The 11,765-nt window shown below is 52.9% G+C and overlaps 1 protein-coding gene across 3 annotated transcripts; it reads right to left on the bottom strand.

The window, feature by feature from the left end:
* Nucleotides 1-2,526: 2,526 nt before the first annotated feature.
* On the bottom strand, nucleotides 2,527-10,327 carry GPR50 (G protein-coupled receptor 50). 3 transcript variants are annotated; one of them, XM_070604014.1, is made up of 5 exons: nucleotides 10,240-10,327; nucleotides 9,032-9,136; nucleotides 8,516-8,578; nucleotides 6,232-6,327; nucleotides 2,527-5,669 (listed from the first exon to the last, which is right to left on the bottom strand). In XM_070604014.1, exons 3-5 carry the CDS (start codon nucleotides 8,559-8,561, stop codon nucleotides 3,949-3,951), a joined length of 1,863 nt encoding a protein of 620 aa, XP_070460115.1. In that variant the 5' UTR covers nucleotides 8,562-8,578; nucleotides 9,032-9,136; nucleotides 10,240-10,327; the 3' UTR covers nucleotides 2,527-3,948. The 3 variants fall into 3 exon arrangements, with proteins under 3 accessions (XP_070460115.1, XP_070460113.1, XP_070460114.1); XM_070604012.1 differs by lacking the exons at nucleotides 9,032-9,136; nucleotides 10,240-10,327 and having other exon boundaries at nucleotides 8,516-8,811; XM_070604013.1 differs by lacking the exons at nucleotides 6,232-6,327; nucleotides 9,032-9,136; nucleotides 10,240-10,327 and having other exon boundaries at nucleotides 8,516-8,811.
* Between the last annotated feature and the right edge of the window lie 1,438 nt (nucleotides 10,328-11,765).

Genomic DNA, 11,765 nt, shown 5'->3' with positions numbered 1-11,765 from the left:
GAAGCACTGACACACGCTACGACATGGACGAACCTTAAAGACGCGCTCAGTGCCAGAAGCCAGACACAAAGTGACAAATACTGTGTGATTCCACTTAAATGAGGTCCCTAGAATAGGCTGATTCATAGAGACAGAAAATATGCCCGCGGTTCCCAGGGGCTAGGGGAGGAGTGAATAGGGAGTTACCACTTAATGGCTGCAGGGTTACGTGTGGGGTGATGAAGAAGCTCTGGAAATGAAGAGAGGTGATAGTTGTACAACAATGTGAATGTACTTAAAGTCACTGAATTGTACACTTAAAAATGGTTAAAATGGTAAATTTTATGTTATGTATATTTTATTACAGTTTTAAAAAAAGAAACCGGACACAAAAGAATACATACTGTAGGCTTCTATTTGTATGAAGTTCTAGAACAGGCAAAATGAATGTACGGTGACAGAGGTCAAATTAGCAGTTGCCTTTGGGTGGACTATTGACTAGCAGCAAGCAAAAGGGAGCCTTCTGGAGGGCTATCTATATCTCGGTCAGAGTGGCAGTTACATAGATGTATATGTATGTAAAAAAAGGTCAGTCTGTCACTTTACTGTATATGCATTAATAGTTGCATTTAAAAAGAGTAGAAACTGGAGAAAACTGTCATTTAAAAGTTGCTTGCATTTTTTTATCCCTGCCTAGGGAGATTAGGCTCACCCGGAAGCAGATTCTCTCTCTGAGGAAGTGGGCAAAATGGGCCCTTCTGTTCTCACTGGTATCAAACCACGAGACCTGCATTTTCCTGGGGAAAACTACAAAGAGCCTTAACCAAACCTGACTGCAGAGACTCGGCGTCTAGCCTTGGTCACTCACAGTGGGCATGGTAAATCAGAGATGTGTTTGTGAGGCTTCTGGACTTTTGGGAGTGGAGAGGGACAGGATAAGGGAAGCAGGGGTGGAGACAAGCATTTCTCCGCTCTGTAAAGACTGAGACGGCCCTGTGGGTGACCTGGCGCTTCTTCCTGGGGGAGTGGATTACGGGGAGGGAGGTGGGCGGGCAGGATTGATGAGGGCAGCTTGCAGGTGAGCAGAGTGGCTGAAGTAGCTGCTTTCATGAGACTTTGTGAGACTCTGGGCATAAGCAGTGTTGCTTCAGCCACCTAGGAGCAGACTGTGGAACAAAGTTGTAGAAAGTGCCAATAATTTTTCTCACCTCTCTCATCTCCTCTCAGGGTCCTGCACCCCTTGAGTCTCCGGAGAATAGCAATTTGGAGCGTCGAGGCACAGCACCTTGGGTCTGAACACTTGCCATCTCACCCTGAGCAAGGCTCCTTCGGTAGGGGCAGAGAGGAAGAACAAGGACAACAGCGGGAGGAGGTGCTGACTGTAGACCAGTTTGCGAGCACATGCGTAAGCATCCTTTTTGTTTGCCAGGAATACTTGGCAGTAATTTTGCCCACGGAATCAGCCTGAAGTCCAGCAGTCACTCTGATGGGGCTCGAACCACTGTAATTTGGGCATGAAAAGTTAAGATGACCTCAGTTTCTACTCACAGTCTGGTTAAACCTGGATAGAACAACTACATAGGTATAACTCTGTGTCTGTGTATATGTGCATGTTTTAAGTGTATATACTTTGTTAACAAAATTGATTTCCTACTCTACATTATTTTGAATCTACTTTTTTTTTTTTTAAAGATTGGCACCTGAGCTAACATCTGTTGCCAATCTTCTTTTTTCTTCTTCTTCTTTTTCTTCCTCCAAAAGCCCCCTAGTATATATATAGTTGTATATTCTAGTCGTGAGTGCCTCTGGCTGTGCTATGTGGGATGCCGCCCCAGCATGGCCTGATGAGTGGTGCCATGTCCACGCCAAGGATCCAAACCTGTGAAACTCTGGGCCGTGGAAGCGGAGTGCACAAACTCAACCACTTGGGCCGGCCCCAGAATCCACTTTTATTTTTACAGAGCAGTTTACTTAGGGGATTTCCTTGTCATTAGAGATTCTTTGCAAACTATGTTCCTGAGGTCAGTTGACTTGCCCAATGGCTGGGGTCTTGCCACCCATCTTCCAGCTAGAGAGGAAGTCACCTGTCCTTCTGCCTCACTCCAGTGCCTCCCCCTACTAGCTTATGAGCTCTGTTACTTGGTCCCAGCAGCCTCTGTGGTTGTGACATTATTGGGGTCTGGCTTCACTCCTTCCATGGGGGTAAAAAGGGATCTGTTTCAGAGGCCACAGCAGGCAAGGTCCAGAAGTCCAAGAGCAGGCAGGTGTGGTCACCCAGTGTCACTGCACTAGTGAGAAGAACACACCAAACCCAGCTGGGCCTCCTCCGCCCCCACCCCACCCTGACCTCAAGGGTTCCCTGAGAAAAGAAACTAAGGAGAGAGGGGTCATGTGACTTGCCCTGGGGGATAGTAAGCTCATAGTGGGGATGAAAAGCACCCTAGTCTTCTCATCCCCCCCAGGTCAATGCTTTTCCACCCACCCCCAACCCTCCCCACAAGTAAGTCTGGTGGAGGAAGTGAATTGGTCAATAAATCACACACCAAAGCCACAAAACACTTTTATTTAATTGCTACCACAAATACAGAATCGAATTAAGGCAGAATAATACATTTCCACTTATCCTCACAAGCATTTGCACAGTAAACTTTGCTTTAAGTGTCAATTTGAGTCAATAATGGAAATTTTTATTAAACGAGAACTTTTCATTGAATTCTGGAGAAAAATCATTTCCTGGGCTGTCAAGTGTGCTGATATAAGACGTCTACGACTTAACATTGTGGATCACTGAACCTCAGTCACGGCTGGTGGGATTGGCTGCTGTTGGCATCTCTTCCTCCCAGCCTCCCTCCCCCGCTGGGAGACCCAGAGGAACAAGGCAGGAGAGAAAGGCTTTTGGAGCAAAACTCATTTACACCCTCCACGGCAGTGCTTCGTTCACTTCTGCCTACCAGTTATTACCTCGAATTCCCTTCTGAATGAAAAAGAAAGATGTAAAAACTGATTGTGTAAAAGCATCAGGCTGTTTAAAAAAATCTCTGAGGTAAAGAGTAGTTATGAATTGTAATATTAAAAAATGTCTATAATTGATCCTAGCAACAATAAATTTGGATTTTAGAAGAAACTAGTTTATGAATGGATTTGTTTCTCTGGAACTAAATGAAAGAAAATCTTGGCAAACACTAAAAGAGGTAAGTGACTACAAATAAGGTAAAAACATCTCACCATTTGCATTCATGTTTGACTATAAAAACCAGCACCAATGTTTGTTCACAAAATAGAAATAATTTAGTGTGGCCATATCTTTCCTTTTGCCATTTGATCTCATAGGCATAAAATTGATTTTAATAAGAGCTTATCAAATTGTGTTCTTCAGATATGAGTAATATTTTGTTGCTGGAATTTAGAAAAGAAACTGTTTCAAGTACTTGCACTTTATTGCAATTGCCTTTCAGACTGCCATTAAAAGTACAGCAGAGGGTTACACACTTGAAACATAAAGCTCTGCAGTCACATTGACTTTACAGAAGCCTTTGCCACTGCGCATGCACTGCTCCCCCACTCCCCGGGGAATGGGAGAAGAAAGCAGGTACCAGGAGGAGGAAATGAGCAGAGGGAGAAAGGGGGACACGGGAGAGGAGAAAATCAAAAAGTCTACAATTTCAGGGATTACTGTGGGCTCAAGGTCAACCATAGGAAGAAAGGGAGGTTCAGAACAACAGATGTCAAACTTTAGGGAAATTTGGTTTCTAAAATAGCAAGCACACACGCGCACACACACACTTTTTCACAGTATGCTATGTAAAGGAGGAGTACACCTGAAAGGTGGATGTAGCTTACACTGTGTCTGTGAGTCAATATCTGCATGTGTCTGTCTGTGTGTAGATGCAGTAAGGTATCTCACTTTGGATTACATATGCCGAACAAACTCGAAAGTGGGCCAGTGCTTGGCCACCCCAAGAGCATTTCTCACAAGGCCATTTCATCAGAATCAGCTTCAGCATCAATAACCCCAGCCCCACGGTAACCATTGGTGGCAGTGGTGACCACAGTGGGGTCAAGAAGGTCAGTGGCAGCGGCAAGCTCTAGTGGGCTGGTGGCAGGCTCTGGGGACCCAGGGGCAGAGCTGGAGGCAGACTCAGGGAGGTCAGTGATGTCACACTCAAGGTGGCCAGCAGCGGTGGTCTCAGGGTGGCAGGAGGCAGAAAGTTCAGGGTGGCCAGCAGCGGCAGGCTCGGAGTGGCTGGTGATGGCAGGCTCGGAGTGGCTGGTGATGGCAGGCTTGGAGTGGCTGGTGGCAGCAGGCTCAGGATAGTCAGCAGTGGTGGGCTCAGGCTGGCTGGTAGCAAGTTTAGTGTGGCCAGTGGTGGGTTTAGAGCAGCTGGTGGCAGGGCTGAAGGCAGTCTTGGAGTGGCTGCCAGCAGGGATGTGGTGGCCAGTGACAGGCTTAGGGTGGTTGGAGACAGGCTGGAAATGGGCAGAGTCAGCCTTGAAATGGACAGAGGCAGGCTTGAAATGGACAGAGTCAGCCTTGAAGTAGACAGAGGCAGACTTAGGGTTGACAGTGGCAGACTTGGAGTGACCAGAGGCAGGCTTGGGGTGGCCAGAGGCAGGCTTGGGGTGGCCAGAGGCAGGCTTGGAGTGGCTAAAGACTGACTTATGGTGGCCAGAGGCAGATTTGCAGTGGGCAGAGGCAGACCTGGAGTGGCCAGAGGATGACTTAGGATAGTCAGACGCAGCTGCAGCATGACCAGGTAGTGGAACATTCCGGACATTCATTGGAATTTCCTCCACAGCAGGACTCGCATGGACACGGTCTTGTTCATGGGCTTGTTCTCGGGCTTGGTCACGGGCATGGGCACGGGCACGGGCCAGGGCATGGGCCTCCCGAGTCTCACGAACATCAGTGATGAGGCCAGAGATGAACTGGATAGGGTGCCGCATAGCATGGAAGGTGGTCCAGTATTCTCTTCGGAAATTCTCATTGAGGAGCCCATAGATCACAGCGTTGAGGCAGCTGTTGAAGTAGGCTGTGAAGTAGGCTGCGAGATAAAGCCAGCTGGGGATCTTGCCTGCCATCTCCTTCGGACTGACAGCCACCAAGACAGTGAGCACGTTGATAGGGCACCAGCACACTGCAAAGAGGAGGAAGATGACAAACATGGTTAGAAAATTGCGAACCTCAGCAAGCTCATTGTCAGGATTCTGCCCAGCCAGGTGACGGGCTGCCAGCACTTTGGTCCAGATTCTCACGTAGCAGAAACCCACTATGAGCAGAGGAAGGACGAAGTGGATGCAGACGATGGTCACAGCAAAGACAGGGTTGTTCAGATAGTTGAAGATGCAGGTGTAGGTGCGAGGATCATACTCGATGGTGCCAATGTACATGTTGGGCAGGACAGCCAGGATGGTCATGATCCAGGTGACTACCAGGTAAATGCAGGTATTGCGCACACTGAAGACCCGCTCATACTGCAGGCTGTGACAGATGTAGCAGTAACGGTTGATGGCAATTGCCACAATATTGAAGATAGAGCCGACCACACTCAGCCCTGTGATGAATCCAACCATCTGGCACTGGAACTGGCTCAGATCCCAGCCCCCAATGGCCATGGCGTGCAGTATCAGTGGGTAGGGGTAGAAGGCCACCAGCATATCGGCCACAGAGAGGCTAACCACAAAGATGTTGCCTGAAAAAGAGATCGGAGGAGGGAGAGGGGGAAAGACAGAGAAGAATAAATGGTTAATTTTGGAAATCTACACATTTAAGCTGGAGGAAAAAGCCAGCTAGAGTCGTGACAAGTTAGAATTCTAGAATTCCTTTAAAGAAATACAGCTGTGTTTTTATTTTTATTTACAAGCATGTCCCAGGTGATTCTGATGCACAGCCAGGTTTGGGGGACATATTCGTTGTCCACCTTTTTTCCCTTCAAACAACGTCATCTCTGCTTTGGGAAAGACCGTGAACTTACATCAGAGAGCAGTAAGCACAACAGGCCCTTGAGAGGCGCTTCACACTCACACATGGACCCACGCGGTGCCACCGTTTTAGACAAAAACAAAACGCAAAATTTTTCCCTATAGTGGGGATGGGGAGAGAAGGGAGAGGGAGCAGAGGTGCGCTAGATGAAGCTGTCCTTAGGGAGTAGGTTAGAGGGGGAGGGGGTGGGGGAGGGGAGAGACTAGAGGAATGTCAGGAAGCCTCAAACTCCCCACCGCGGAAAAATAAATTAGCCCTCTGCCTTCTCTAACCTAGCATTGCATTTATACGGCAAACAGGTCCACAGAAGCGTCTGAGACAGGGCATTAGAGGCCGTGGTTGTCTTAAGCAGTCTTTCCCAACGGGATCTGAAAATAATTTAAGACCTAGCCCGAGAAATACTTACCATTTCCCAGGTAACCTAAGAGTAAAAAGTGAGGGGACGTGGGGGCCAGGGAAGGCGGGACGCAGACCCTGTATAGTTTAGTCTGAAACCAAAGAAATAGTAAGCAGAGGGAAAAAAATCAGGAAAATGCCTGCAAGGATTGGCACAAGTGCCTGCTCATGCCGGTCCACGCGCAGAACCGCACACCGGCACATTCGCCGCCCTGCACAAGGGCTCCGGGACCCGGCGCTGAGCTTTACTGGAGCCTGCGGGCTCAACAGGAAAGTGAAGGGGGACTCTGTCCCCACTCCTGTTTTGTAGGGCAGCGGTAGGAACGTTTTTGTAAAAACCTTTCAAAAAAAAGAAGGTAGAGGCCAAGTGCAGGCGCAGAGCCCTCTTTCTTTGGAAACACCTCGTTGCTAATTTGGCACAATATTACACTTCAACTTGGACTAGGAGAAAATGAGCGCTTTTTAAAATTAAGGGCAAAGGAATAGCTCCTTCTGCCTCCTTCCCCCGGCGGGGCCAAGGCGCGGCCACAGCGCTTTCTACCCAAGAGGTTCTTTCTAGGGTTTTCCCTCAAAGTAATAAATTCGGAGAAGAAAAGCGGGAAGGAGGAAGGTAAGTAAAGAAAAGAAAACGGGCTTCACAGGTGCCTCCTCCCCGCCCCCCCCCCCGTACCCCCGCCCCCGGGGCTCCAGGGTTCGGCACTTTGGGACTGCACTGCTGGAGTGTAGATGAGGTCGAAGTGCGCGGCCCCACGCCTCCAGGGGATCAGGGAGAAATCAGACACACCCACCAGAGTTTAGTATAAAACTTTTAATGCCTGCGTGCCCGTCAGTGCATTCTGAAACTTGTGTTGTGTTTGTGATTCCTCGACCCAGCAAAGTAATCCCCCAGAGACTGGCCAGCTCCTCTTCCCCGCGCCCTGCCAGCCCGCCCGTCAGGGTCCTATGGGTACCCGACACCCTCAGACGCCGCCCCTCTCCCTCCTCTGTCCCTCGGACCAGGCAGCCCGAGACACCCTGGGCGCCGCCCCCTCCCTCCCACTGCCTGAGCGTTGCCTTTGGGCCCCTTCGCTGCTCAGCCTCCCTTCCAGAGTCCTCTCCCGCCCAACCTACAAACTGGGCTCGCCGCTTTGCAGTGCCTGCCGCCCCGGGCCCGGCGCAGGTCGCAGCGCCCTACATCCTCCCGCGCTTCCCCCCAGCCCCACTCGCAGCCGGCCCCCTCCTCTTGGCATTGGCCGGCAGCGAGGACCCCACCTCAGCCCAGATCCCCGCGGTCTGCAGTCTCTCTGCGGCCCCCACCGCCCCCCGCTGAGTTCCCCTGCAGCCCTTCCGCCGGCCTCACCCGGTTCTGCAGTCTTCTATCCACCCACCCTGAGATGCCAGGCTCTCAAACCTCTCCTCCGGCCCGCCCTGAGACCCCCAGGACCCCGCTTACGGACTTCGGGATCTCCGCTGCCGCCGCCGTCGCTGCCGCCGCCTGCTGCGCCCAGCCCGCCGCTCTCCTCTCTCTGCCGTGCGCCCTGGGACGGGCGGACGGAGCTCGGCTCCGGCGCACTCAGACCGCCCTGCTCCAAACTCAGGCGCGGGGGTCTGCGTTCCGCCGCCCGGGAGCTGCCCGGGAGCCGCCCTCGAGCCCCAGGGGCCACGGCGAGGCGGGGCTCAGCCCGGCTTGGGCGCGGCCGCTGCGCTGCGCTCCGGTAAGCGCCGCCGCAGCCACCGCGAACTTAACTTTCCCGGAGCGGCTCCAACCCTGCCGCTCCCTCCGCGTCAATTCGGCCCGTGCTGCCTCGGCGCGGCCACCTCTGTGGCGTCCGGCTCCGCGTGCTGTCCCCGGGCGGCTGCCGGACTCTCCGCTCCGGTGCCGGCTCCCTCTGCATCAGGTCCCCGACGGGCCAGGGCTCGGCGGTCTGCCGCACACCGCGGGAACTGGGGCTTTGCACTTGGACGCCCAAAGCTAATTCTCTGAGCTCCCTCAGCCTGGAGAAGCTCTAAGTTTATGGGGCCCCGGCAGAACATCACTGCCCACGTTTGCGGGGACTTGGGAGGCAGGGACGTTCAGTGTGAGGGCACTGTCCACAGGTTCCCTATTCTGGGCATCCAAACTAACACCCTAGGGGTTGCAAGTGGCTGTACGCTGGGTAGGGAGAAGGAAGGGTGGCTTACCGGAATTTCGGAGCTTCTTGTTCTTCGTCACAGCCAAAATGACCATGGAGTTGCCGATCAGGTCTACGACGATGATGATAACCATTGAACAGAACATAAAGGTAATTACAGCCGGTGGGTAGTCTGGCTGCGGCAGCTTACAGCCAATACAGCCATATGGGGTGGGAACAGCCAGGGTAGGACTCATGTTGCTGCCGGATCTCCCAGCCAGGTCCCCCAGCCAGGTCCGGACAGCGAACACCTGCTCTGCTGCCAGGAGCTTCCGGGACAGCTGCCTCCCTTCCGAGAATCAGAGAGCAAATGACAGCATCCCGCCTCTCTCCGATGAGCTTTTAAAGCCTCAAGAGGCCTCTAGCCCCACCCCAAGTCCCTCCCCCCGACCAATCAGGGCTCCCTGACCACCCCCGCTTTGATCACCAACTCTTCTGGACAAATCCACTTCGAGGTGTAGTCTTGCTTCTGACTGCCTTGTATGTACTTCCCCTGTAGCCGCCTCCACCACTATCCCCCAGGTACCTTGCCTCGTGACAAGCTCTGGAGTCCACTTCTACACCCCCACAACCAGCCACTGTGCATCCATTTCTAGCAAGTTCTTTTCTCTGCCTCCTGGAACGCAAACACCTGGGAAAAAGATGTAGAATGCAGAGCAGGGGTAGGGGGTCCCTCTTGGGGTTCAGTGCCAACCCAAGTCAGTCTGAAACCCCCAATAGAGTGTAAGGGGCGGCCAGTGGCCCCCTGAACCATACATATGCGCCCCTGCAGTCCCCTTTAGAGGTTCATCCCACTCCTGGCCCTCTCAGAGGCTATTTGACTATTCAGAGCCTTCTGCAGCCCACGGGGAGCAGGGCCGAGCCGCCGGGGGCTTCCATCCCAAAGCTGGGTGCCCCTGTCTCTAAGGAACTTATCCCCGCTCCGGTGCCTGTCAGGAGCCGGTTGGCTCCCTTAGCCGCAGCTGCGAGTGGCCCTTCAGTCCAGTCGGGACTTGTGCTCTCCATAAGGAGATGTCCCCTGCGTCCGGCTCTGGGAGCAGGGAGCGAGTCTGCATTCTGGGAGCGAGGGGAGGTAGCTGATGGCCCGTCGTCCCCAACTTTGGGGCCGAGATAGCGAGAGCTTATCCCCTTCCCTGCTGCCGGGTACCCTGGCTGCGGGAACTCGAGGCCTGCTTAGGGAAAAAGTAAGACCGGCAAGAAAGCCTTTCTCTTGGGCCGCCGCTCTTCAAAGAAACCGGGGCGAGTGGCTCCAGCTCTTGCCCCTTCTTGAGGTGCTCCGCACGCTCTACAGAGTGGAGTGGGGCGCTCAGGCAGGCTCAGAGAGCTGCGCCGCAGCAGCGGGATGGGCTTGGAGGTGCTGGGAGGCGCAGCCAAGAAACCGCCCGCAGACCAGCGCCCCGGGCACCAAGCACAACTCATCTCGGTCCTTCTCCCTTGCCATCCTCTGCCGGGGGTCTCATTTCGACCTCGTGGGGGTTGGGCCGCCCCTAGCCCCGCGGGTGCCCCTCCCCAGGCGTCAAGGTTCCCTGTCGTGCGCCCAGGCTCTTGCAGCGCGCGGGCCACGGGAAATCCGAATGGTTCAGGCTAAACTAAAGGGGCGCGATTCTGATACTCACTCCCTCAAGACCTTTGGTCACGGGAGTGGATTTTTGCCTGCTACTAAAAGTTATGGCTCTTGTTAAGAAACCTCGCAGAAAATTTCAGAAAACACCTTGAAACTTGTCCCAGACTAACCTTCTTGCTGCGATGGGGGAGAGGGGGTTGCACTATTCGGGAGCGCCACCGTCTGGACACAACGGCCCTCCTGCCCCGCGGAGAGGGGTGGGCACAGCGGTGGGGGCTGGGGGCGGGTTCCACGAGGGACTTCAACATTCAGGGACCTTTAACGGAAAGGCAGACACGGCTGAAAATCAAGATTGCTCGCACTTTCTGAAAAGCACAAAGTAGGAATGCGTCCCCTTGTTTGAAGGTGACCCCCACCCGCCTCCTGCGCGCTCGCTGCTGAGAAGGGAGTTCCCACCGGTAACAATCTCCCGCCTGAAGCCTTTTCACGTTCATTATCTCACTGCTCCTCGCTGGCTGGAAACCCGGGCCGCGCGCTCTCAGGTCTGGACTTCGCCAGGATTTATCCATAAACCCAGACCAGGAACCGGCCATCCTCCCGAGGCAACGGTGAGCCCCGAAGAGAGGCCAGCAGCCAAAAGCCCGTCCACGCTGTGGAGCAGTTCGTGCACATCAGGCTGCTCACGCTGGTTCCCCGAGGGTTTGGATCCTTTTACTTGTGGCAAGAAGCGGTTTTTAATTCAAATAAACAAAAATTTCAAGAAAAAAACTGAACAAGCATCCTAGTGACTTAAGACACTGGAGTCTTCCGTGCCTGCCCCCCGCCCCCCAATAATCCTGAGAACTGGCAAACTGTTATTTCAGGCATTGCTATACTCCAGCGCACTGTACTTCTGAGCTGAGGTGGCCCCAGAGCTGGTGGATTCTCTGTGGATGTGACCTGGCCTTCCCTGGGACTAAGGAGGGGCAGGAGAGAGGGTGAGCTGATCCCCTGGCCCCTGCCCCTGGCGGGACACTGCTTGACCCCTTAGTGGGACCTGGATTTTTCAATACTATGCAAGTGGGAGAGGCAAGTATTTTAATAATCTAGGCGGGAGGGGGATTCTGCATCTGATTAAATTAATTTTCTTACTTTTATGAACTATCTTAATAAAGATTCCAAACAAAGTCCCAGTCCTAAGGAGAATAAATGGATATTGAATCTGTTATCTGGATACATATGAGGGAGAAAACCAGTCGGGATTTGCAAGGTCAGGATAAGACTCATGCACTAGGTTGATTACTTTGGAATGGTTAAGAGGCGAGCACTTCATTGGGTAGAGTGCAGTGCATAGGGTTTATTTAAGCTCCCAAAGAATTTTTAATTACCTTTCTAAAAGGCCTACTAGGAAGCCCTAATAACTGAGGGTGGAGAGAAACACTTTATCTGGGATTTTAAAGTTGTCAAGGTATGGAGTCAAACTAGGGGAGACCTAGGACATTCCCTGGGGATCCCAGGAGACCCCTGGAAACCTACATGCAGATTGGGAAGGACAATAGAGCAATGGGTAGCGGACCGGGAATTGTATAGAGGGTTTGCGGTCCTAGAACCCAGCCAGGTCCCCATGTGGTCCTGTCCCCTAGGTCACTTACGAGGGGAGAGAGACTACCCAGTCTCCCAAAGGGCTCCCAGCAGTGAGAGCTTGGGGCATCCCAGG

The sequence above is a fragment of the Equus przewalskii genome, chromosome X (assembly GCF_037783145.1).
Source record: "Equus przewalskii isolate Varuska chromosome X, EquPr2, whole genome shotgun sequence".
Taxonomy (NCBI): domain Eukaryota; kingdom Metazoa; phylum Chordata; class Mammalia; order Perissodactyla; family Equidae; genus Equus; species Equus przewalskii.
Note: the sequence above shows the minus strand (reverse complement) of the source record. Positions and strands in the feature narration are given on the sequence as shown.

Coding starts and splice junctions, on each gene's coding strand:
- GPR50 (XM_070604012.1), bottom strand. CDS start 8,702: ATGAGTCCTACCCTGGCTGTTCCCACCCCATATGGCTGTATTGGCTGT. Junction 6,328..8,515: donor CAAGAAGCTCCGAAATTCCG/GTAAGCCACCCT, acceptor AATTATTTTCAG/ATCCCGTTGGGAAAGACTGC. Junction 5,670..6,231: donor CCGTATAAATGCAATGCTAG/GTTAGAGAAGGC, acceptor TCTCTTTTTCAG/GCAACATCTTTGTGGTTAGC.